Genomic DNA, 21396 nt, shown 5'->3' with positions numbered 1-21396 from the left:
GTCTGCGTGCCTATGGCTCTTCAGACCGCGTGCTGTGCAGGCTGAGTGTGTCTGGGGGGGCCCTTTAAGGGAGCGGCTAGCTGTTGCCCCGGAAGTGCTAGTCCGCCCTGTGACCCTGTCTGCAGCTGTGCCTGGCATCCCTATTTCGATGTGTGCTACTTTGGCGTGTAGACGTTCCCTCGCGGCACCTGTTTCAATGTGGTGCTGCGCAACGTCGATGTTGAACATCGACGTTGCCAGCCGTGGAGGACGTGTAGACGTTATTCATTGAAATAGCCTGTTTCAATGTCGCCACATCGAAATAGGCTACTTCGAAGTAGGCTTCACGTGTAGACGTAGCTTATCTGAGCCTCCCCAGCATCCCCAGTGGGGTACCTCCCTGCTGTGGTACCGTGCGTAGACTTAACACTCTAAAAAGCCAGTGGCCTGCACAGAGCAGGGTTCAGCCTCCATACCAGTGACTCTTCCAGACCTCTTAGTACTTCCCTGCACATTCCAGAGCTTCTTTGCTGTCTCCCTACAATTTTGTGTCAGCCAGGTGTTGGGAGCATCTGCAAGAAAGTCATCATCTTCCTTCCCCAGTCTGGTATTGGTACAGTGCAAGAGGAACGGCATACTTGGAACTCCCCAACAGAAGAGTTGGAGAGGTACATTCTTAACTGCATTTTGTCTCATCTATGTTGTCTGATAAGACAGTAGGGAATGAATCCAACTCTTCCTCTCCAGATGATTTTAGAGCTCATCATTTCCAGATTCCCTGCTGGTTGCAGTCACCAATGAAAAGGGAGAGGCAAGACACCAAACTTCTACTCCAAAGGGAAAGGAAAGAGGGGGAAAAATCCCAAGATTTGTTTAGCAGGAAGTTTTATGTCACGAAAAATTTACTGATTAGGATGACAAATGAGCAAGCTCTGCTGGATTGATAGGATTTGACCCAATAAGACAACATCCCAACATTCCTGACCAGAAAGCCTGCTTTTGAACTTCAGGAATTCTCTGCTTTGGTGGTTTCAGGCAAATGAGTTGCCAGAATTGCATTGCCGGTAAGCTTGGATGTTGCAGATTCTTCTGTTCAAGCTAAGGCCCCTGCATTCATGAGGAATTGTTTACCCATGCTGCAAGCATCAGGCTTCCCTCCAGAGGTGTCACAAACACTTCAGGACTTCCCATGTGAAGGCCGTTGTCCAGTTAAACTGTTCAGAGGATTCATAGCTTTAAGGAGTCAAGGCTGACCCTTATGTCTCTGAGGATCTGTTCACTGGTGACAAGAAGAAATCCATTCCATACACAGCATTCCCAGTGGTTTCAGCTATTCTTACCACATTTCCGGAACCTGCCCAAAAGGAGGGGAGGGGTTTACAAGAGATGTCTTCCTCCTGCTAACCTCCTCTGCAGATTCCAGCTCTTCTGGTCAGCCTGGGTTACCTAAACAATCATTTTCATCCATTGGTTGAGGACAGTATATCACTCCCCATTGTGCCATCTTTTTTTACTTTTTTTTTTTGGCTAAGTGCCCGTTCTACTTACTAAGCATTTGGATCACGTCATCCAGGATTGGTTCAGGGGTGGAGAACATGTCTCCTTTTGGGGACCACTGTCTCCTGATGAAAAAAGTCAGTCATGGGCTATACACAGTCCTGCAAAGGTGAGGACACAGCAGCTCAAGGCTTCCCCTAGGCTCTGGCATGGGGCTAAAAAGAGGGATTCGGATGTGGGAGGGGATCCAGCTGGAGCACAGGGTTGGGGTGTGGGAGAGGATGAGGCTCTGGGACGGGGACAGGCTGTTCAGAGTATAGGAGGGGGCTTCTGAATGGGTCCAAGGAGTTTGGAGTGGGTTTGGGGGTTGAGGATCCAGGTGCAGGTTACGGTGGAGTTGAGGTGTTGGAATGGGGCAGGGCTGGTGGGTGAGGGTACAGGCTCTGGCAGGGCAGTTGGGCATGGGAGGAGCTCAGAGCTGGGACAGAGGGTTGGAGTGCAGGAGTGGGTGAAAACTCTGACTGGGGGTTGTGGAATCGGGGGTGGGGCAGGCTGCAGGAAGAGGGTGCATGGCGTTTACCTCAGATAGTTCCCATCAGTGGCACAGTGGCTAATGCAGGCTTCCTGCCTGCCCTGGTCCTGCTCCGCTCACAGAAGTGGTTGGCATGGCTGCTGACAGAATTTCGCCATGCCCCTGGACAAAGTAGGGGGGCAGCTTTGGGCCCTCAGAAGGGGCATGGCCTCAGGCAGAAGCGGGGCATGGCTGCTGGGGCAGCTTGTAGCCTACCTTATGACCCTTATTCCTATCAGCAGCCATGGGTGCCCCATGCTTCTGCTGGCCTGGCCAGCTGTTTAAAAGCACCAGGGACCCCGGGCTCCCCTTCCTGCTGCAACCGCATTGCATCAGTATTGCACTTTAAAAGTGGCAGGGGGTCCTGCCACCTCCCCCTATGCTGTTGCACTGCATTGTTACTGCTCTTTAAAAATGGGAGGCAGGTCCCATCTGCTGCTACTGTGGCAGCAGGAGCAGCGCTGGTAGCCAGAGAAACTTTTAAGCTGTTTTGGCCTGTGCTCAGTTACCCACTTTGCCCCTCCAGTCAGCAGCCCTGGCAGACAGCACACCCCTGCAGGAGAGGCAGGTGGTTCTACCCACCGCCCTTGCCTGCGGGCACCATCTCTGCAGTTTCCATTGCCTAAAGTTCATGGCCAATGGCCGCTTCGAGGCAGCACTTGTAGGCAAAGACAGCGTGTAGAGCTTCCCTGATTGCCAAGAGCCAGCGTTTACAGCTCCTTCCCCATGGAGAGGGAACCAAGGCTCAGAGGCCTATTGTATGCCTTCCCTGCAGTTCTTATCCTCCCCAAGGTCTTATCCAAAGTCAAGCAAGGTTCTGTTCACTTTATTTTAATATCTCCAGCGTGGCATGTCAGCATTCAGTTTTGACTTTGCTAGCCTTATCTGTCAGACCTCTGCTGTTGCTCCTGTAAGATGTGGATGTGAATCCCAGGATCACGTTCGCCTTCTTTATCCCAACTTTCAGGCTCTCTGCCTGACAAAAAACAGTGGCCTGCCCACAGTGGGATGGACATGTGCAGCACATCTCAAAGAACAAACGTAATGGAAAGATAGGTAACTCGGTTTTAACTGTGGTGATGTCTGAGTGTCAGAAATTGTCACTTAGGGTGAATGTGTTTCTGGTTTGACTGTGACATGTTAAGACTTGATTACAAGTCTTGAAACAAGTAATTAGGAATCAGCTGCCATTCAGGTAAGCCCTATAGAATTATACTCAAGATAAGATATTTATGAGATTCAGAAAGCTGTGAATAGCTTAGTTCAAAATCCCACCCCCGTTCCTCCCAGGAGCTATACATTAAAAGCAGCCAAGCATTGTAAAATCTAAAAATAATCTGTCAGATTCTCTGAACTATTGGTTTAAGGGGAAGAAGCATTTAAAGTCTCTGTTTTATAGGTTGTTGTGTAGTATATATATGGGTATTCTGCAGCCAAAGATTGGATTGAGGAGATTCTCTTTTCCATTTTGGGCACTTTGGAAACTTCCACGGTATGTCTGTCAATGATGCTGTTAAAATCTGACCGCTAAGGCTGTATCTGCTGTAGTCTGAAGTTCTTAATTCCAAAGAGAAATCAGAAATATGTGTGTGTGCAAATTCAGAAACCCACATAGTTTTTGAATTAGAATGGTATTTTAAAATGATATACAACTGTTTTAGTTAAAAATATCCTGACTACCAGTAATACCTATAAAGGACCTGTTGTCCAAAAGATGCAGCTTATGTAAGAAGTCATCTTGAATATACTCACCACAGAACAATCCCTGACAGATACTGTAGATTATTTTTCATCATTTTGTTGTGTATGTTCCATTTAGGTATTTAATTTACAGACTCTGATACAAGTACTGGTGTAAGCCTGAGTAAACACAAAAGTTTCAGTCCTCCATCTGATATTGCATGCACTCATAATTCACGAATGTGATAGTTGAATAGCATTGAAGTCTGTGCAAGATATTAATCTTACCCACACTTGGCACATATATAATATTCACATGCTCTCTCGGAAGTACAAGGTCTTCCTATCAGGGTTTTCATTTTTAAGTTATTGCGCCTAGAGGATCAGATTTGGGGCACATTTCATTATGATCTGATTTGAAAATGAGCTTTAGTGATGATGAGTTATGTACTCAGCACTGTGGGAAACCATCCTGTACTGACAGAAGGGTGGGCTAGATACCTTTTTCTACCTTCAGTGTTTAGAATTCTGTCTGCTAACAAGAATGGCACAGATGACTTGCAGCTGTGGAGTATAATTGTATTCTGCTTTGTTTCTGAAATTTTTATTGTAATAAATAACATTTGTTTTTCTGCCCTCACTTTTCTTTCCTCTCTCCACCCTGCCCACGCTAATGCATCAGCAGGTCAATTGATTCATATTAAGGAGAGTTTTAGCGCCAGACTTTCAGAGTGGTTAAAAAAATGGTAGCTGTAAATGGAAACCACTTTCAGAAGGCAGCTACTGTTAGATTACAGCTTAAATTTTCAAAGCTTTCGGTGCACAGTCTATACCATGCCCAAAAATATTTTGAAGAGAGTACTTACAAGAATAATTCTTCTCTCGGGTATCTTTGGAAAAATTTGTTGTATTATTCAGCTGCCACCACAGCGTGAAGTTTTTTGTAAAGCACCCTATGTGGAAGCTGTCTCTGCATATGGGCCATGATTGCATACTACTAACTCAACATCTCAACTAGTAAAATAAACCTTTGCTGTAAATCAGAATTACAAAATGAGAGTAACTGGGTTCTCTGATCCAGGCCTCCGTAGATACACAGATCATCTATGTGGTGGGCAAACACTGTCAGTCATGGAGGGAGAAATACCAACCTTCTCTCTCTGTCTCTCTCTTTCTTGGTGGTCACTTGATAACAGGTAGGATGTCTTCATGTCACCGTCCTATTTGTGAGTACATTGTGGCTGATCAGCCCAATTCTGGAGCCGCAGATCTTATCACAGAAGGAGCAGGTATTAGTAGCTGTTGGAGGAGCGTGGGGCACTTTTTGATGCTCTTTTCTTCTTTCCCATCTCTCCTTGTCTACACTATGGTGGGACCTCTCAAATTGTGCCACCTCCTCACGGATTACCATTCTCCACTGGGGAGAGTCTTGGGCAAGGTTCTCCCAAGTGTTGAAACCGATGCTTCACTTTTTCATGTGTGCCTTCAACAAGTCCATATATCGCTTCTACTGGCCCTCAACACTCCTCTGTCCTTCCTCCAATTTGGAAAACAGAATCTGTTTTGGGAAGTTCTGATCAGACATCCAAATCATGTGACCAGTCCAAAAAAGTTGTTGATGAATAATAATGGTGTTAATGCTCATCATGTTCGACTCTTCCAGGATGCTAGTGTTCGTGCGCACATCCTCCCAGGAGATATTTAATATTCTACTGAGGCATCATTGATGATATTGTTCAAGGGCCTGTATGTTGTACAGGTTTCACATGCATATAGCAGTGTTGGAATGACCACTTCACAGTATACAAGGAGCTTTGTCTTGGGACGTATGTCCCAGCTCTCAAAGACCCTTTGTTTCAGGTTGGCGAAAGCAGAGCTTGCACGGCTCAGACAGTGCTGATTTTCTGCATCAATGTCAACTTTAATGCAAAGATGACTTCCAAGGTTGGTAAGCGCTCCACCTTTTCCATCAGTTCTCCATTGACTTCAATAGAAGGTGCATGAGATTGTGCCATCTGTGAAGGCTGGTGGAGTACCTTGGTCTTTTTGATGTTCAATGTGAGGCCAAGATTTTCATGTACTTCAACGAAGGTGCTTAAGATGGTCTAAAGGGCTGTGGGATAAAGAGCAACAACCTTATTGTCAACCATGAGCTGGAGCTTCATGATCAAGGTTGTGGAGGTTTTGCTTTTAGCCTTCGGACTCCTGAGATTGAAGAGCTTCCCGTTCATTCTATGGACGACCTTCACACTATTTCAAAGCTTGCCATCAATGAGGTGGAGGGTCATGGCAATGAAGATGGAGAACAGTGATGGGGCCATGACACAGCCTAGCTTGACTCTCATTTTGACCTCAAATGGGTTGCTTTGGGATCCGTTGCTGCTCAATACTGTGGAAGTCATATTGTCATGAAGCAGCCTTAAAATGCTAATGAATTTTTTACAGCAGCCAGTCTGTGAGAGAATGGTCCACAGGGCACTACGATAGACTGAGTCAAATGCTTTGGTCAGGTCGATGAAACTCCTGTATAAGGCTTGGTATTGTTCACAACATTTTTTGTGCAGTTGCTGGGCAATAAAAATCATGTCCTCTGTTCCTTGGAATGGTTGGAAGCCAAACTGGGATGCTGGGAGAATTTTTTCTGAGAGTGACAGAAGTTGGTTTATGAGGATGTGAGCTAAGATTTTCCCTGCTGTTGCCAGGAGGGAGATACCATGATAGTTTCCACAGTCTGACTTGTCACCCTTCTTGAAAAGACTATCAGTGTGTTTCTAAAATCTTGTGTATGAGCTTATCTAAAGCCCTCACTTTGGCCATCAGTGGCCAGGTACAGGACTAGCTGCACCTGAGCATAGACAAAACGAACAGAAAAGTTGCCTTTTTACACTTTATAAGCTTATCTTGGTTTCAAGTATTTATCCCAGTTGCTGGCCACTGATTGGTGATTCCCACATGTAGGCAAGGTTTCCTCTGTGGTAACCCATGCTTTCCTCCCTTCAGCTATTTGTGTTTTAGCACAGATTGACTAAATTATTGTGAAAAAATAATCCTGTTCTAATCCTATTCTAATGTATATTTCCAGGAAAATGTTGAAGGAGAAAAATGTGATCGTTGCAAACCAAGTTTCTTCAATCTGCAGCAAGATAATCCCAGAGGTTGTGAGGAGTGTTTCTGTTCAGGGAAAACAAACGTCTGTATAGATTCTCACTGGACCTACAACAGGGTAAGAAATATAATAGTAAACATCATAGTACCAATATGCCATTGGTTATGTTTGTGCATAAGCCTGTCTATTCTGCACACCCCATATTATTCTAAGGTATGCTGGCATGTTATATGTCATGTAAGTCTTTTCAAGTATCCAGAAGGAAAGGCTCTCTCACACCACAGGACTGATGGTTTGCTTTCATTGTGGAAATGTTCTGAAATTACCATGTGACTGATGCAGGCTGAAACTCAGAAATGCCTGTTGGAAATGAAGCTGTGAGGGTACAACAGTCATGGAATGTGCAGGTGGTGAAGTATAAATGTGAAGGTAATTGTGAGGTGTCCTTAAGGCTGCCGCTTTTCTGGATGTATCATAAATATTCATGTACACAAAAATGGAAGAATGTTTAAAGTGGAAAAGCCATTGCGCAGGGGAAGTTTCACTGTCTCGGTCTCTGAAGCCTGTTTCCAGTGGTATGAAAAGTCATCACGGCTGGTGACTTCCTAGGCTGCAGTGGATGGCTGTGCCATCTTTGGTGCCTTCTCATGCCCTTCGCTCTCCACAGAGTGTTGGAGAACTGCCTTCCTGGTTGTTGGATCTTGCTGTTGTTCTCATCCATCCAGTCCACTGGAGCCAACTTCACATGCTGGGATAGGTAAGTCCCTATCTCACCAAAGGTTTCAGACCTGTTGGCTACCCTCACCTGGTTTAGCCTGCCTGTTGAAGTGGTTTATCAGGGTGTTGCCTCTGTGCATGCTACAGCTTCTTGGAGCCACAGGTGAGAGCTGAGTGCGAGGTAGGGACCACTGATGCATGAACTGCCCCTGAAGAGACACAAAAAGTTCCCCACACCAGAGGTGCTACCCCTCCCTGGACACCCCATACATCCCACTTTAAACATTCTTTTCCACTTTAAACATTCTCCCTCACCAGTTCTTAGCACATTCCCATCTCTCAAATCAGTCTACTTTATCAGCCTATGTTATCCTTCTACATCTTCTGTTTGCTTCAGGTCCTGCAGCAATAGGGAAGGGATGAAGCGACAGGTGGAGGTGACCACTGGGAGTTGTATGTAGTTCCAAACCTGCACTTAAGCAGCCTGTGAACTTTGTTCGCTTGACTGTGACCCCGGGACAACAGAGGAGTTGGGCAACATCCCAAGCGACTGAGCAGGCCTTTGTAGGAGCAGCACTGTTTACCCTCAAATGAGGGAGGGGACTAGAAAAGGTGTTCCAAAAATTGCTTGTCCCAATCAAACTGGCCAGCATGCTGGAGCTGGCAGTTTTACCCTCACAGCAGGTGAAAAACAGTGAAAATAAAGATATTTGGAGATTGAATGTTTGCACTCTCTTGGACAGGGAGAATACTATGAGACCTGCAAGAAGAATGGCCTTTATAGCAAGAGAACTGGCATGCTATAACATTGACATAACCACTCTTAGTGAGACCAGACTTGGAGAGGAAGGATCCATCTGTGAATTAAAAGGAAGTTACACTTTCTTCTGTAAAGGCAGGCCAGGAAACGAAGACAGAATCCATGGAGTGGGACTTGCTGTGAAGACATCACTTTTGTGTCAGCTTCCTGACCTACCAACTTGGATCAGTAAGCATTTGATCAAGCTCCACTTCCCTCAACCACTCTCACCATGTTACATCATCAGTGCTTATGCCCCCACTCTGACCAGCAGCAATGAAGCAAAAGAGAGTTTATATGATGACCTTGACTGTCTTGTGAAAGCAACTCCTCCTAGTGACAAGCTTGTCCTGTTGCATGACTTCAACACCAGAGTTGAGAAGGACTGTAGGAACTGCAAAGGGGTGCTGGGACATCATGGCATTGGTAACATGAATGCCAATGGCCTTTTTCTGCTAAGCTTGTGTTCAGAAAAAGGCCTGATGAATACCAACACTCCCTTCAGGAAGGCCGATAAATACAAGATCACATGGATGCACCTGAGATCAAAACAGTGGCACCTGATTGACTATGTCATCAGTCACAGGCGGGACATTCGTGATGTTAAGATCACCAGGGCTATGAGGGGAGCTGAGTGCTGGACTGATCACAGATTTGCCAGATCTGTCCTTATGCTGCACATCACACCACTGCACCACAAGAAGCCCAAGGTTGTCAGCCTGTCTTTCAGCATTGGGAAGCTGCAACATATTGGTCATCATGAGCAATTCACAGCCCACCTTGATGACGTGCTGATATCCCATGGACCTCTGACTGGAGACCCAACACAAAAGTGGGACCAATTTAAAAGCCTGGTGATGGAGTCAACCAAGTCAACACTAGGACTTAAAAAGAGAATTCACCAAGACTGGTTTGGTGAAAATGATGAGACCATCATGAAGATCTTAGAGGAAAAACAGAACACATTTCTGTTATGGCAAAACGGACAGTCCTCAATCTCCAAACATGACCATTTAAAGCACTTTCAGAGGTAGATGCAGACTGTACTTCACAAAATGCAAGATGAGTGGTGGGAGAGAAAAGCTGATGAAGTCCAATAGTACACCGACACCAACAACTCCAGGATGTTCTTCAGTGCTATCAAAGTTGTATATGGGCCTTCAAAGCCAAATATTACACCTCTCCTGTCTGCAGATGGCACCACCCTCCTGAGGGAGAAGAGCAGAATCCATGATAGGTGGAGAGAGCACTTCAGCAATCTTTCCAAAACACCCTCCATTGTTGACCCTGTGGCCCTAGACCAGATCCCTCAGAAACCCACGATAGACAGCCTTGATATGCCCTCTACAATGGATGAGGTCAAAAAGCAATCAGCCAGACCAGCTCTGGCAAAGCCCCTGGGATGGACAGTATCCCTGCTGAAATTTTCAAGGCAGCAGGGCCAGTGTCACTTGAAGCCTTTCACAGCATTTTGACCAGCATGTGGGAAGAAGAAGATATACCCAAAGACTTTAGGGATGCCACAATTGTCTCACTCTTCAAGAACAAGGGCAACAAAGCTGACTGTGGAAATTACCGGGTCATCTCCCTTCTCTCTACTCCTGGGAAGATCTTGGCTTGAGTCATCCTCAACTGTTTGATCACCAGCATCTCAGAGGAGAACCTATCAGAGGCACAGTGTGGTTTCCGCCCAGACCGCAGCACCATTGACATGAACTTTGCTGTTCATCAGGTCCAGGAAAAGTGCATAGAGCAGAACCTGGATCTATATGACATCTTTATAGACCTGACCAAGACATTTGACACCATTGACAGAGAAGCCCTATGGATTATCCTGTCAAATTCAGCTGCCCAAGAATATTCATCAACTTCATAGGTCTGTTCCACGATAACATAACTGGCTTTGTTCTTTTGAATGGCAAGTCTTCAGATCCTTTTGAGACATCCAGTGGTGTGAAGCAAGGGTGCATGGTGGCCCCCATTCTATTCAGCCTCTTTTTCATTGCATCCTCAGTCAAGCATTTAGGAACCTATACCATGGAGTCAACATAAAGTATAGGTTTGATGGGTCACTTTTTGACCTTTGTCATTTTAATGCTAAAACCAAGGCGATTGAGAGGCTCATTCTTCAAGCCCTTTTTGCTAACGACTGTGCACTTATGGCACACAAGGAATCTGATCTCTAGCTTATCATCAACAAATTGGCTGAAGCCATTCGCCTTTGTTTGACTATCAGCCTAGCAAAGGCCAAGGTACTGTTTCAGCCTGCTCCAGGATTTTCTGCTGTCCTCCCCTTCAATCTCTATTGAAGGAACAGAGTTAAAAAATGTGGACGAGTTCAAGTACCTTGGCAGCATGATAACCAGTGATGACTCACTCGACAAAAAAATTAATGCCAGGATCTGCAAAGCCAACCAGGCACTAGGATGCCTGAGGGCACAAGTGTTGAATCAGCACAATATCTGACAGTCCACTAAACTGAAAGTGTACAAGGCTGTAGTCCTGACCAGTCTGTTGTATGGCTGTGAAACCTGGACCTTGTGCAGAAAACATGTGAAATGGCTGGAGCGCTTCCACACACGCAGCCTGAGGTCAATACTGCACATTCGATGGCAGGACAGAGTTATGAACCTGGAAGTCTTTGACACAGCAGGAACCACATATATTGAAGTCATGATTCTGAAAGCCCAGCTTCGCTGGACAGGGCACATCATACGAATGGAGGAGTCGAGAATCCCTAAGCAACTTCTCTATGGTGAACTCTCCTATGGCAAAAGGAATCAAGGTAGGCCTCGCAAGAGGTATAAAGGCTGCATGAAGGCCACCGTTGCTCATGCTGGATTAAAGCCAAAGCAGCTAGAGCAGCATGCAGAAGACCAAACAGACTGGTGTGCACATGTATGACAACTTTGCAGACAAGCGATGCATACACCTGATTGATGCTCGTAAGAGGACAAGAGCAACAGCAGCAGCCACATTGACAGAGCCAGGACAATTCCCTTGTTCCTACTGTGAATGCCCATGCCGTTCAAGGCTTGGATTGCTCAGACAAATGCAAGTCCACAATGAGCCTGTGCATGCTCAAGATGTCATCATCAGACACGACGGACTACCAAGAAAAAAACACAAAAATGGACTAATTAAGGGTTTACGCTTACAAATACATAGTTGTGTAAGAAATAATATTTATGGGGGCATGTAAACCATGAGGGTCTTATGCCTTTGATTAATTTCTTCTGTACAATATGTATTACTAATGAAGTTGAAAGTAGAGTGGGCCTTCCAGTGGTCTTACTTGCAAAAGCACATAGCAAATATATATTTTGTACAAGTACTCTCTATACTTTGAATAGGGTCTCAAAGGCTGGCTACCAGTTTCCTTTTAAAGTGGCTACAATATATCCCCATGACTGTAAATCTAGCTTGGGAAAGTCTGTTTCAGGTTACATAGGTTTTTTTTTTCTTTTGGTTGTTTGGTGTATGGGAACTCTGGGAGTAAATCAGTCTGCCTATGTGCTCATCTCCATACCAGAAAGCATTCCCAACTCACAGCTGAGCCATTGCACAGTTCTGCTGTTATCCAGGCTCTGGCAACCAAACAGAAGTCTTGAGCATGCTTGCGTGTATATTAAGCTCTTCTGTACTGGTTAGTTTCTGATAGAAGATTTCAGAGATACAGGATCTGAGTATTCATTCTTGGTAACTGGTGTAGTAAAAGTGACCTTTGAGCTTGTGAGATACACACCTGAATAATATGTCTTCAGGATGTTGAACTCTAACTTCAGGCTTTTGTACCACCTGGGACTGATATAACTTACAGAATATTGGCATTTTGTAACCTGTAATGTGACCATGGCTCTTATCCAAATATTAATGGGAGTGAGCGGGAATCCCCCCTTAAGCAACTGGGAACAAATTTTTTTCTATGGACTCCCCTAACTTTTTCGGTAGCTTAAGTGGCTGTCCAGGACACACAAATTCATGAGCTGATATGAGTGCAGCACATTTATTTTCTGGTGAATATTCTCATGTCACCTAATGCAGTTGTTCACTGAGATTAATCATGATCATAAACTAAATGAAAATGCAGAAAAGAAAAAAGTGGTGCTGGTGAGTCCTGGGACTTTGATATTTTGCCTCTCACTATAACTATTTTATTCTGTCATTATAGGTAGGAGACATGAGTGGCTGGTACCTAACCGACATACCTGGTCTCTTCCGAGTTACACCTCAGCAGGACAGTTTTGGTGGATCTCAGTGGCTTAGCATCAGTAATGTGGCTGCCAGAAGAGTGCTGCCACTGATTTATTACTGGAGTGCACCCAGTCCTTATCTGGGCAACAAAGTAAGTGCAGATGGTCGTTGCCTGTATGATAACTTGATTTATTGCTAGGGAGAGATGTAAACAATTTTTTTAGTTCCTGTTGGAGGGAAGATTAAGTTGGATAGATATTTGACTAGCTGAATTGCTTGTTGAAAAGAAATGAATTAGGGATGCTGAGAATCCTTCTGAGATGCAAAGCATCAGGGGAAAACAGAATAAACTAAGTACTTCAATTCTGAGACCTCTTGAGGCCTTTGCTGTCAGGTCTCAGTGAAGCGCAGGTAATTTGCTGTGTTATTTCTCAAATGAATTGGCTGGCATATGAATGTGTATTCCAGGCTGTCCTTTACTCCTTCCACCTCGTCCTTGGATATGAAAAGCTGTTCCCTATCCTGCTTTTTACAGATGCAAATTATGTATTAGATGTTGTCAGTTAAGTTACAGAACTTCAACAGCTGGCATAAACTTGTCTAGGGATCTCTGCCCTGGAACTGATATGATGCTGTGCTAAACTTTGTGGCAGTTACATTGCTCATCTTCATTCAGGTCCACTCCCCATCCCCAACCCCAGCCATGTACAAAGGCATAAATATATAAACACAGAAGTATCTGTCTTTTGAAAGTTACTGCACTAAAATCTTGGGAAATTTCCCTTTCTTCCTGAACGGTTTGAGTATCAGGCTTGCTGGTGTGCTCTTAAAATGAGCTTTCTGCCACTCTTTGGAACTGAGGACTGTATTTGGAACTTGAGCTTTATTCTGATTACGGTGCAGTAGATTTGAAACTATAGCGTGCTTCGCCACACTTTCCATTCTAGTCTCTTCAGGCTCACCTGCCTATTTTTCTTCCTGTTGGCTGGAAATCAACGTGATGGAAGGTAAGTGAGCATGTGAAGATTAACCAGCATCATTTCCAAAGAATGTGGGCATCCTGTTCATGGCTATAAGATGCGTAAAGCCCATTCCACTGTGGTGAGGGAAGCTTTTTGTCACTTCCACTCATAGTGAACTTTTCCTGTACTCTAGTAGAAACTTTGCACAGCCAAATGTCTTCTTTTTCTATTCAGTGAACAAAATAATGGGAAGAGTGTGTGCAAATTGTCTGAACACAGAAGACATTTTTTCAATGTAATTTGGAGGTCCTTTGTGGCTTTCTGTCAGACATTTCTGTATGAATGAAACAATTTGCCTTAATAACTGAACCATATAAATTTTTGATACTACAATAATACTGAAAGCACTCACAAATTACCACAGTACATCTTAACTGTCATGTTACATCATGTAAATTATAGTCATGATGACATGCTTAGCTTGGATGATTTAGTGTATTGCTATGGAAATGGAGTATTGCAGGCTCTTATTTGTAAACGCAATACAACATTTCTCTAAAAAGCTGAAACTGCATTAAACCAGCCTTTCTCAACTACGCCTGCTAGCTGGCTTACAAATATAATAATTGTTGTTTTAAGGTAGGTGTGCTTATCTGAGAATGCCTGCCTTATAAGTATGCAAAGAACAGTTATAAGACATTGTATGTCCATATATTTAAGTTTAGTATGGAATCCATGCTAAAATTTCAACTCTTTCTTTTAATCTCTACCCACTTCATTGAAAGATTCTCTCCGAAAATATAACTGGATAAAACATTGGCACAACTATACCTCTGCTGAGTTCCTCTAGCTTACCAGCATAACCCAAGCCCCTCACTTGAAAGGGTTCTTTTAACATGAGGTTGGCATTTTTGCATATTTCTCCAATGTTAATAGCCATGTATATTCTATCTGCACGTTTTCAACCCACCTCCAAGTGCTGTTTTCAAGTGGTACAAGTGTTGTAAAATTGGATGATACAGAATTTGTAACCCTAAGCTGTGCCTGAGAACAAGTGACACTGGAGCTAAATGAGATTGTTCTGTGGCAGATTTTGGTTTCTCTAAAAATGTGGGGCTACAACAGTGAGTACCGGGAAGCTGTAGGGAATTTTGTTAGAACTGTGGATGGACAAATAAATTATATGATTGTTAGCATGTGCGTTGCCATGGATGATGTATAAAATAGTATCACCATAAAAATGCTGTAACTTTAAGACCTTGTGCTGCTTGGTATTACTATGCAGTCAAAATTACTTTTGACCTGAGTGGGAGTATAGGCCTTGAAAAGGCCTGCAGGTACAGCTTAGTGAATGCTGTATGATGGTACATCACCATGATTTGAGGAAAGTGTAAGTTTCTTACTGCTCTATGTATAACAAACCTTTGCACTCTCTTTATTTCCACCTATTTGTTTTCATTTTTTTTTGGTGCAGTTCTGCTGTAAGAGACAGAATCATGCAACAAAAAATTATAGAATACACATCACTCAGAAAAAAAATCCATAAAGCAGCCGTAAATAATACAAGGATGGGCTGAAATATTAATGCATTCAGCCCCTCAAACTCGCTCTAATATTCCTGTGGTTTACCTTCTTACAGCAAAAGTTGGAGACTGTTTCTAGATCATGAGACACGATAGATGTAATTTGATGCCAAAATATGAAAACATTTTTGACTTATTTTCACTGCAAGCCTGAAAAAGGAAAGCAGTCTCTGCTCGATACTTCTTGATGGTTGAGATGACAGGCAAAGTGCTATTAAAAGCTAATTTTTGATAACCTTTTCTTTTGAGAGCTGCTAGCACTTCTGGGAAACCTTTCAATGATAATACATAACAATGACGGCACCTCTGGATGTCATAACTGACCTAGGCTGTGTCTACACTACAAAATAACTTCCAAGTTGCTTACTTCGAAGAAGAGAGTCTACACACAACACGCACCATCCCTTACTTCAAAGTAGGCTTTCCCCTACTTCAAAGTGAAAAGTCTACACACAGTTAACCCCTACTTTGAAGTAAGGGGACAGGAAATGATGCAGGCATGGAGTCACATGGAAGACAGGCCCTTCTGGGCTTGCAGCCAGCCGATGCCTTAAAGGCCCCCTCCCAACACCCCCACCCTGCATGTTCTCAGGACTTCCAGGCTGTAAAAAGGAGCATAGCACGTGCTGGGGAGAAGAGCTGAGCAACATGCCCACTCCCACCCTCCCCGAGGAAGAAGTCCTCTCCACCCTGGCCAGTCTGCTGGCCATACTGGTCGCCCTGCTCTTTCAGTGGCGCAGCTGGGTTGCCCGCATGGGACCGCGCCTGCAGCCCTGGCCACAGCACTGCTACCTCTTCCCCAGCCCCCTCCCCCCCGATCCGGCACTGGTGGGACTTCACAACCACGAGCGAGTGGTGGGACTGGCTGGTGCTGGAGGATTGGGATGATTAGCAGTGGCTAAGGAACTTCATATGACCCGCCAGACATTCGAAGACCTCTGCCACTGGCTCGCCCCAGACCTCCAGGAGTGGGACACCCGCATGCGGCCAGCACTTCTGCTGTGGAAGAGGGTGGCCATGGCCCTGTGGAGGCTGGCCATCCCCAATGGCCTCCAGTCTGTTGGCCACCAATTTGGTGTCAGCTAGGCCACCGTCGGAGCGGTGACAATTGAGGTAAGTCCAGCCCCCACCATGGACCCACCCTGGGGAGAGGGCTACTGGGCAGGGGGTAGGGGACCCCTGGTGGGGAGGGGGCAAGGGGCAGGGGGGCTCCCAGTCAGGTATTCATGGACGTGTCTTCCTTTCTGCCCTCTGCAGGTCATTCAAACCATCAACCAGGTGTGCCTGCCATGAGTCATGACCCTGAGGGACCTGGATACCACCTTCACTGGGTTCGCAGACTGGACTTTCTCAGTTGTTTCAGAGCTTTGGACGGGACAAGTGTGGTAATCCGGACACCAGACCACAGCGGGGGCACCTACAGTAACAGGAAGGGGTACTACTTGGTGGTACTGCAGGCCCTGGTGGGTGCAAGGGACTGTTTCATGGACATGTGCATGAGGTGGCCGGGCAGGGCCCATGATGCCTGGGTGTTCCGGAATTCATGGCTGGGACGCTGAGTGCAGGAGGGCACGTATGTCCCACCGCAGGAGCTCCTGCTCAGAGACATCACGATGTCCCCCTGCATTGTGGCCGATGCTGCATACCCGTTGCACCCATGGCTCATGTGGCCCTATACCGGACACACCACACTGACCCTGGACACCTTTAACGGTCACCTCAACCATGGCAGGAGCACAACCTAGTGGGCACTTGGGAGGCTGAAGGGAGGTTTTGCAGCCTCCTCACCAGGCTGGATGTCCTCTTCCCAAATGTCCCCATGGTCATTGTCGCCTGTTGTGCCCTCCACAGCCTTGTGGAGGAGTGGTGGAAGACCTTTAGCCAGGCCTGGGCTATGGACCCATGGGCCAGGCCTTTGCTCAGGGCCTGCCTTGACCCTCTCAGCCACACTCTGCACCACGAACATTCCCCCCCGCACTCCCCCATCCCTCACGCTCCCCACCCACCACTCTACCACCAAGCACTAGGGACACAGGGTTACAGTGGGAACATTGACTTTAATATTGGGGGAAATAAACTTTTTTTTCAAAAGAAAACATAACGTGAAACTATTTACAGTGCATGGTGGGTATGGTTCACAGGAGGGAGGCAGGTGGCTAGTTGGAGGGACTGAACTGGGAGAGAGACTAGGTGGGGGAAGGCTCAGTCACCCAGGGGCGTCAGGGGCTGGGAGCCATGTTTCCACGGCTGCCCCAGGTCCAGGACCCTGTGTGGGACTATGATGGGGCTGGGACCACCAGGAGGTAGGTCTTGGGTGGGGGTGCCACAGGCTCGGTCTCCACAGGGTGTGGGGGGGGCGGGGCACTGGGGCTGGACCAGGTGTGCCCGCCTCAGCCAGCAGACACTGAGCCAGCTCCAAGCAGGCAGATGGTGACAGGTCCACTGGGAGCGGGGTGGCTATTTGAGTTGGGGGTGGCTGCTGGAAGGGAAACTGTGTGGTGGGGGGACTGTGGGCTGGGCTGGCAAGGGGGCAAGTGGTTGGGTGAGGCAGGTGGCCCAGGCCTGGCCCATGGTGTCCAGGCTGCCAACCAGCTGCACCCACACATCCTGCTGCATTGCCAGCCAGTCCTGGAGTATCCCGGTCATCTCCCACGTGACTGCCCAGTTGGCGGCTGCCTCCTCGTCTCCCCAGCACCGTCCACGGGAGGCCCTGCCATGGCCACAGAGGGAAGCAGGCTGGGGCAATGGGGCGACCTCCTGGCCCCCTGCGGCCTGCTCCAGTGTGCTGCAGCACCTTCTCGATGATGGACCTGTGGAGACAGAAGGAGGACAGGAGGATGGCCAGTTAGTGCTGGGTCCCAGCCCTGCTACACTGGACCCCACGCAACTCCACTGCCGCCCAATGGCCCATGAGCCCCATGGGATCCCAGGTGTCCAGAGGTTCCTGCTTGGCGAATGTTTACCTCCACTGTCCCCAGGCATGTGGCCTGTGGGGCTGCTCCAGAGGGGCCCTCACCCCTGTCCCTGGTGACATCCCACTCATCCTGTATGTACTGGCTGCAACCTCCTGGGGTTTGGGCGAGGCTCGACGCAATGAGGCTCTTCTGTGTGCCTCGGAGGGGAGGGCAATGACAATGGTCCCATCGCTAGAGCCCTCATCATCACCCTCGGTCTCGGTCGGCTGCTCCCCACATGGGGGGCTGGTGGTGCCAGAGGGACCTGCCCTGTCCTTGCTTTCTGCAGGGTGGGGACTGGCAGTGTCCACCAGATGCTCTGGGGTGGCCGCCTCCCTTGGCCTAGGAGCCTGTGCAGCTTCTGTTAGTGGGGGCAGTGGATGGGCTGTGTCCCTGACCGGCGGGCAGCATTGTGGGCCTTGATGTAGGTCTGCCTCAGTTCTTTTACTTTTATCCGCACGCTGCTGCCAGTGCAGTCGGGGTGGCCTCGGGTGGTGAGGCTGCCAGCCAGCCGGTCAAAGGCCTCCACGTTTCTGTGGTGGGCGCTTGTTTGGTGAAGGACCTCCTCCTCCCCCGCACAGAGTGAGGAGGTCCGTCAGCTCATCCTTGGTTTATGAGGGTCCTCTCCTGGCATGGCCCTTGCCTGGGTGCTGTAAGCCCTTGGACTCCTCATCTGGGACCCTCGGGGAGGGGCAGGGGGTCCTGGCATGAGACCATGGTGGCTAGGGGGCGCAGATGCGGGCTAATGCTTCAAGCAGGGGTCCATCTGAGTGGGAACTCGTGCTGCCCCTGGCTGTGGCACAGTCTCAGCTTCCTGCTTGGGGTTTCTGGGGAGCTGGTTCCTTTAAGTTGGCCAGCGGGGACCACAGATCCCTGGCTGGGCTGTCCAGAGTGTCTCCATCCTCCGAGGAGGTGGCGCTCCTTTGTGGACCCCTTACTTCAAAGTAAGGAGTGCAGTGTGTCTACATACACTTAACTTTGAAATAAGCCACTAATCCATTCCTGGGAATGAAGTAGTGACTTCGAAGATAGCCTCTCTTACTTCAAAGTTAACTTTGAAGTAACTTTGAAGTAAGGGAAAGTGTGTATAGATGCTCTGCATTCTACTTCGAAGTAGCAGCTTTCTTCGAAGTAAGTTTGTAGTGTAGATGCAGCCCCAGTTAATTTTCGTGAATTGTTTATTACTCTAGCTGCCCTGGGACATACATATGCACAACGCCCTTGTAAATATATTTATTTAGGTTTCCTCAGTTCTGATGGATAAAATGTCACATATGTATTAAAATGGAAGTAAAATCAAATGGATATCCAGCAAGCTGGATAAAATTGAATTATGTTTCAAATGCTTTATTTCGTAATTGAGATTTTAAAATTTAAATTTGAATTTACAGCTGTGCCTCAAAACCTTATATCACCAGCTGGCCAGGGGGTGCAGAGGAGTCAGAGGGATATCCTGAGTCTGGCATATACAAACATTCATAGAAATTTAGAACTAGAAGGGGCCTCAATAAGTCATCTGGTTCAATCCCCTGCACTGATGCAGGACTAAGTGTTATCTAGACCATCCCTGGCATGTGTTTGTCTACCCTATTTAAAAATCATTAGTGATGGATTTTCCACAATCCCCCGAAGTAATTTGTTGCAGCTTTTTACTATGCTTACGTTTTGAAAGTTTTTCCTAATGTCTTTCTTAAATTTCTCTTGCTTTAAGCCCACTAATTCTTGCCCTGTCCTGAGTGGTTAAGGAGAAAATTTTATCACCTTCCTATTTATAAAATCCTTTTGGATCCTTGAATAATGTTATCCTGTCTCCCCTCAGTCTTCTCTTCTCCAGATATTTCGGTATTTCCTCGTATGTCATGTTTTCTAGACCCTTACTTATTTCTGTTACTCTCCTATGGACTGTCTTCACTGTGCATAGCTCTGTCCAAGTGAGTGCCTAGAGCTGGACATAATACTTCCATACCTTCTAGTTCACTAGAGAATTTCGTATGACTTCTGAAAGACTGTCAGATTGGTCATCAGTATCATTGTGAAATGCATGTAAGCAGGTTGTGAAAGGAAATACCTATATATGCTAAAAATTATGTTTTATCATCTCTGTCTAGTGACTGGTCACCAGTGGAAGTGAAAAACAGGTTTCTATTACACAAGAAAAATGTATCTATTTGACTGTTTACATGCCTATTAAGTATTGTATGGTTCACAGTGGGTCTCCTCTCCCCAGTCTGAACTGACTGCTAGTGAAATATTGTAAAAATTTCAAAGAAAGAAGAATAGCAGAAAGAAGTATACAGGTGGATAGAACCCTATCTTGAGGTTTGCACCAAACGTTTGCTCTAGTTCATCTGGGAGATAAATACGACACACTGTTATCATTCACCTAAAAAGCAAATGGACAGGGTATTTGCTTCATGAAAACGAGATCTTCTTCAGGCTTAGTTGAAAAAAATTGCTGGAGAAAATTTTGTGTCAGGTAAGCCTGTTTAGTTAAGAGTACAACTTGGTAGTTTAATTTCTAGAAAGCATATTATGATTTTGTTTTTATGTAACTATTTGTTTTGAACATTCTTACTATCACTTGAAGTTCTGTAATAATCAAGATAAATAAACCTGTCCTTGTCTTCTCTGTAAATATAGCTCCGTGCTGTAGTGTTAGGCAGAGTGGTGATCCTGCCTTAAATCTTAGCAGCTGATGTGTTCCTGTGGTTGGTCTTTTCCTTTCCCTAACCTGTACGGAGACAGCAAGGTCTGGAAGATAGTATTGTGTTGCCTGAGGCTGGTGGTTGCAGAGAGATGGGCCACAGCAGGCACAGAGAAAACTCCTCATCCTAAAGGCAGGTGCAGTGTGGCACCTTAAAAACTTGGATATTCCTAGGAAGTGTCAGAAGTATCATATTTTCCAAGAACTTGCCTGAAAAGCCATATGGATTTTAAATTTGTTCATAGAATGGTCTGACCTTTTATTAGTGGTATTTCAAAATCTCACACTATGGCCTCAGATATCAATATAAAGCACAAAAACTATAGACCATTATTTTTTCCTTTCTAATCTTATTACGGTACTCTAACCAAAAGTGGAAGTGTGTCATTTCTAATAATGTCCGCATAAAGCACCACAGCTTTTCAGGCTGCAAGGTGTCCAGATTCAATTAAGATTTAATTAAAAAAAATCAATTTAGATTCACGTACATACAAAAGTTTATTTTCTTTTCCTTTTTTCTCTCCTTTTGCCACTAATAATAATTGATATAATCAGAATTACATAATTTTTTTAAAAAATGCATAATTCTATAAATTATCCAGAATTCCCAGTGTTTTAGAAAAAGTACATGAACAATTAGACCAAGAGAG

At 45.9% G+C, this 21396-nt stretch overlaps 1 protein-coding gene across 4 annotated transcripts in view; it reads left to right on the top strand.

Annotated features, from left to right (window-relative positions):
* The window catches only part of LAMA2 (laminin subunit alpha 2), a 588677-nt gene that overhangs the window by 241714 nt on the left and 325567 nt on the right, over positions 1-21396 (top strand). For all 4 annotated transcript variants that reach the window (XM_074990592.1, XM_074990590.1, XM_074990591.1 and 1 more), the window contains exons 11-12: positions 6810-6950; positions 12521-12694. In XM_074990592.1, coding sequence (XP_074846693.1) covers positions 6810-6950; positions 12521-12694 — 315 coding nt within the window. The remainder of the gene's footprint in view (positions 1-6809; positions 6951-12520; positions 12695-21396) is intronic.

This window comes from Carettochelys insculpta, chromosome 3 (assembly GCF_033958435.1).
Source record: "Carettochelys insculpta isolate YL-2023 chromosome 3, ASM3395843v1, whole genome shotgun sequence".
Lineage (NCBI taxonomy): Eukaryota > Metazoa > Chordata > Testudines > Carettochelyidae > Carettochelys > Carettochelys insculpta.
The sequence above is the reverse complement of the archived record's forward strand: the minus strand, read 5'-3'. Positions and strand labels throughout refer to the sequence as shown.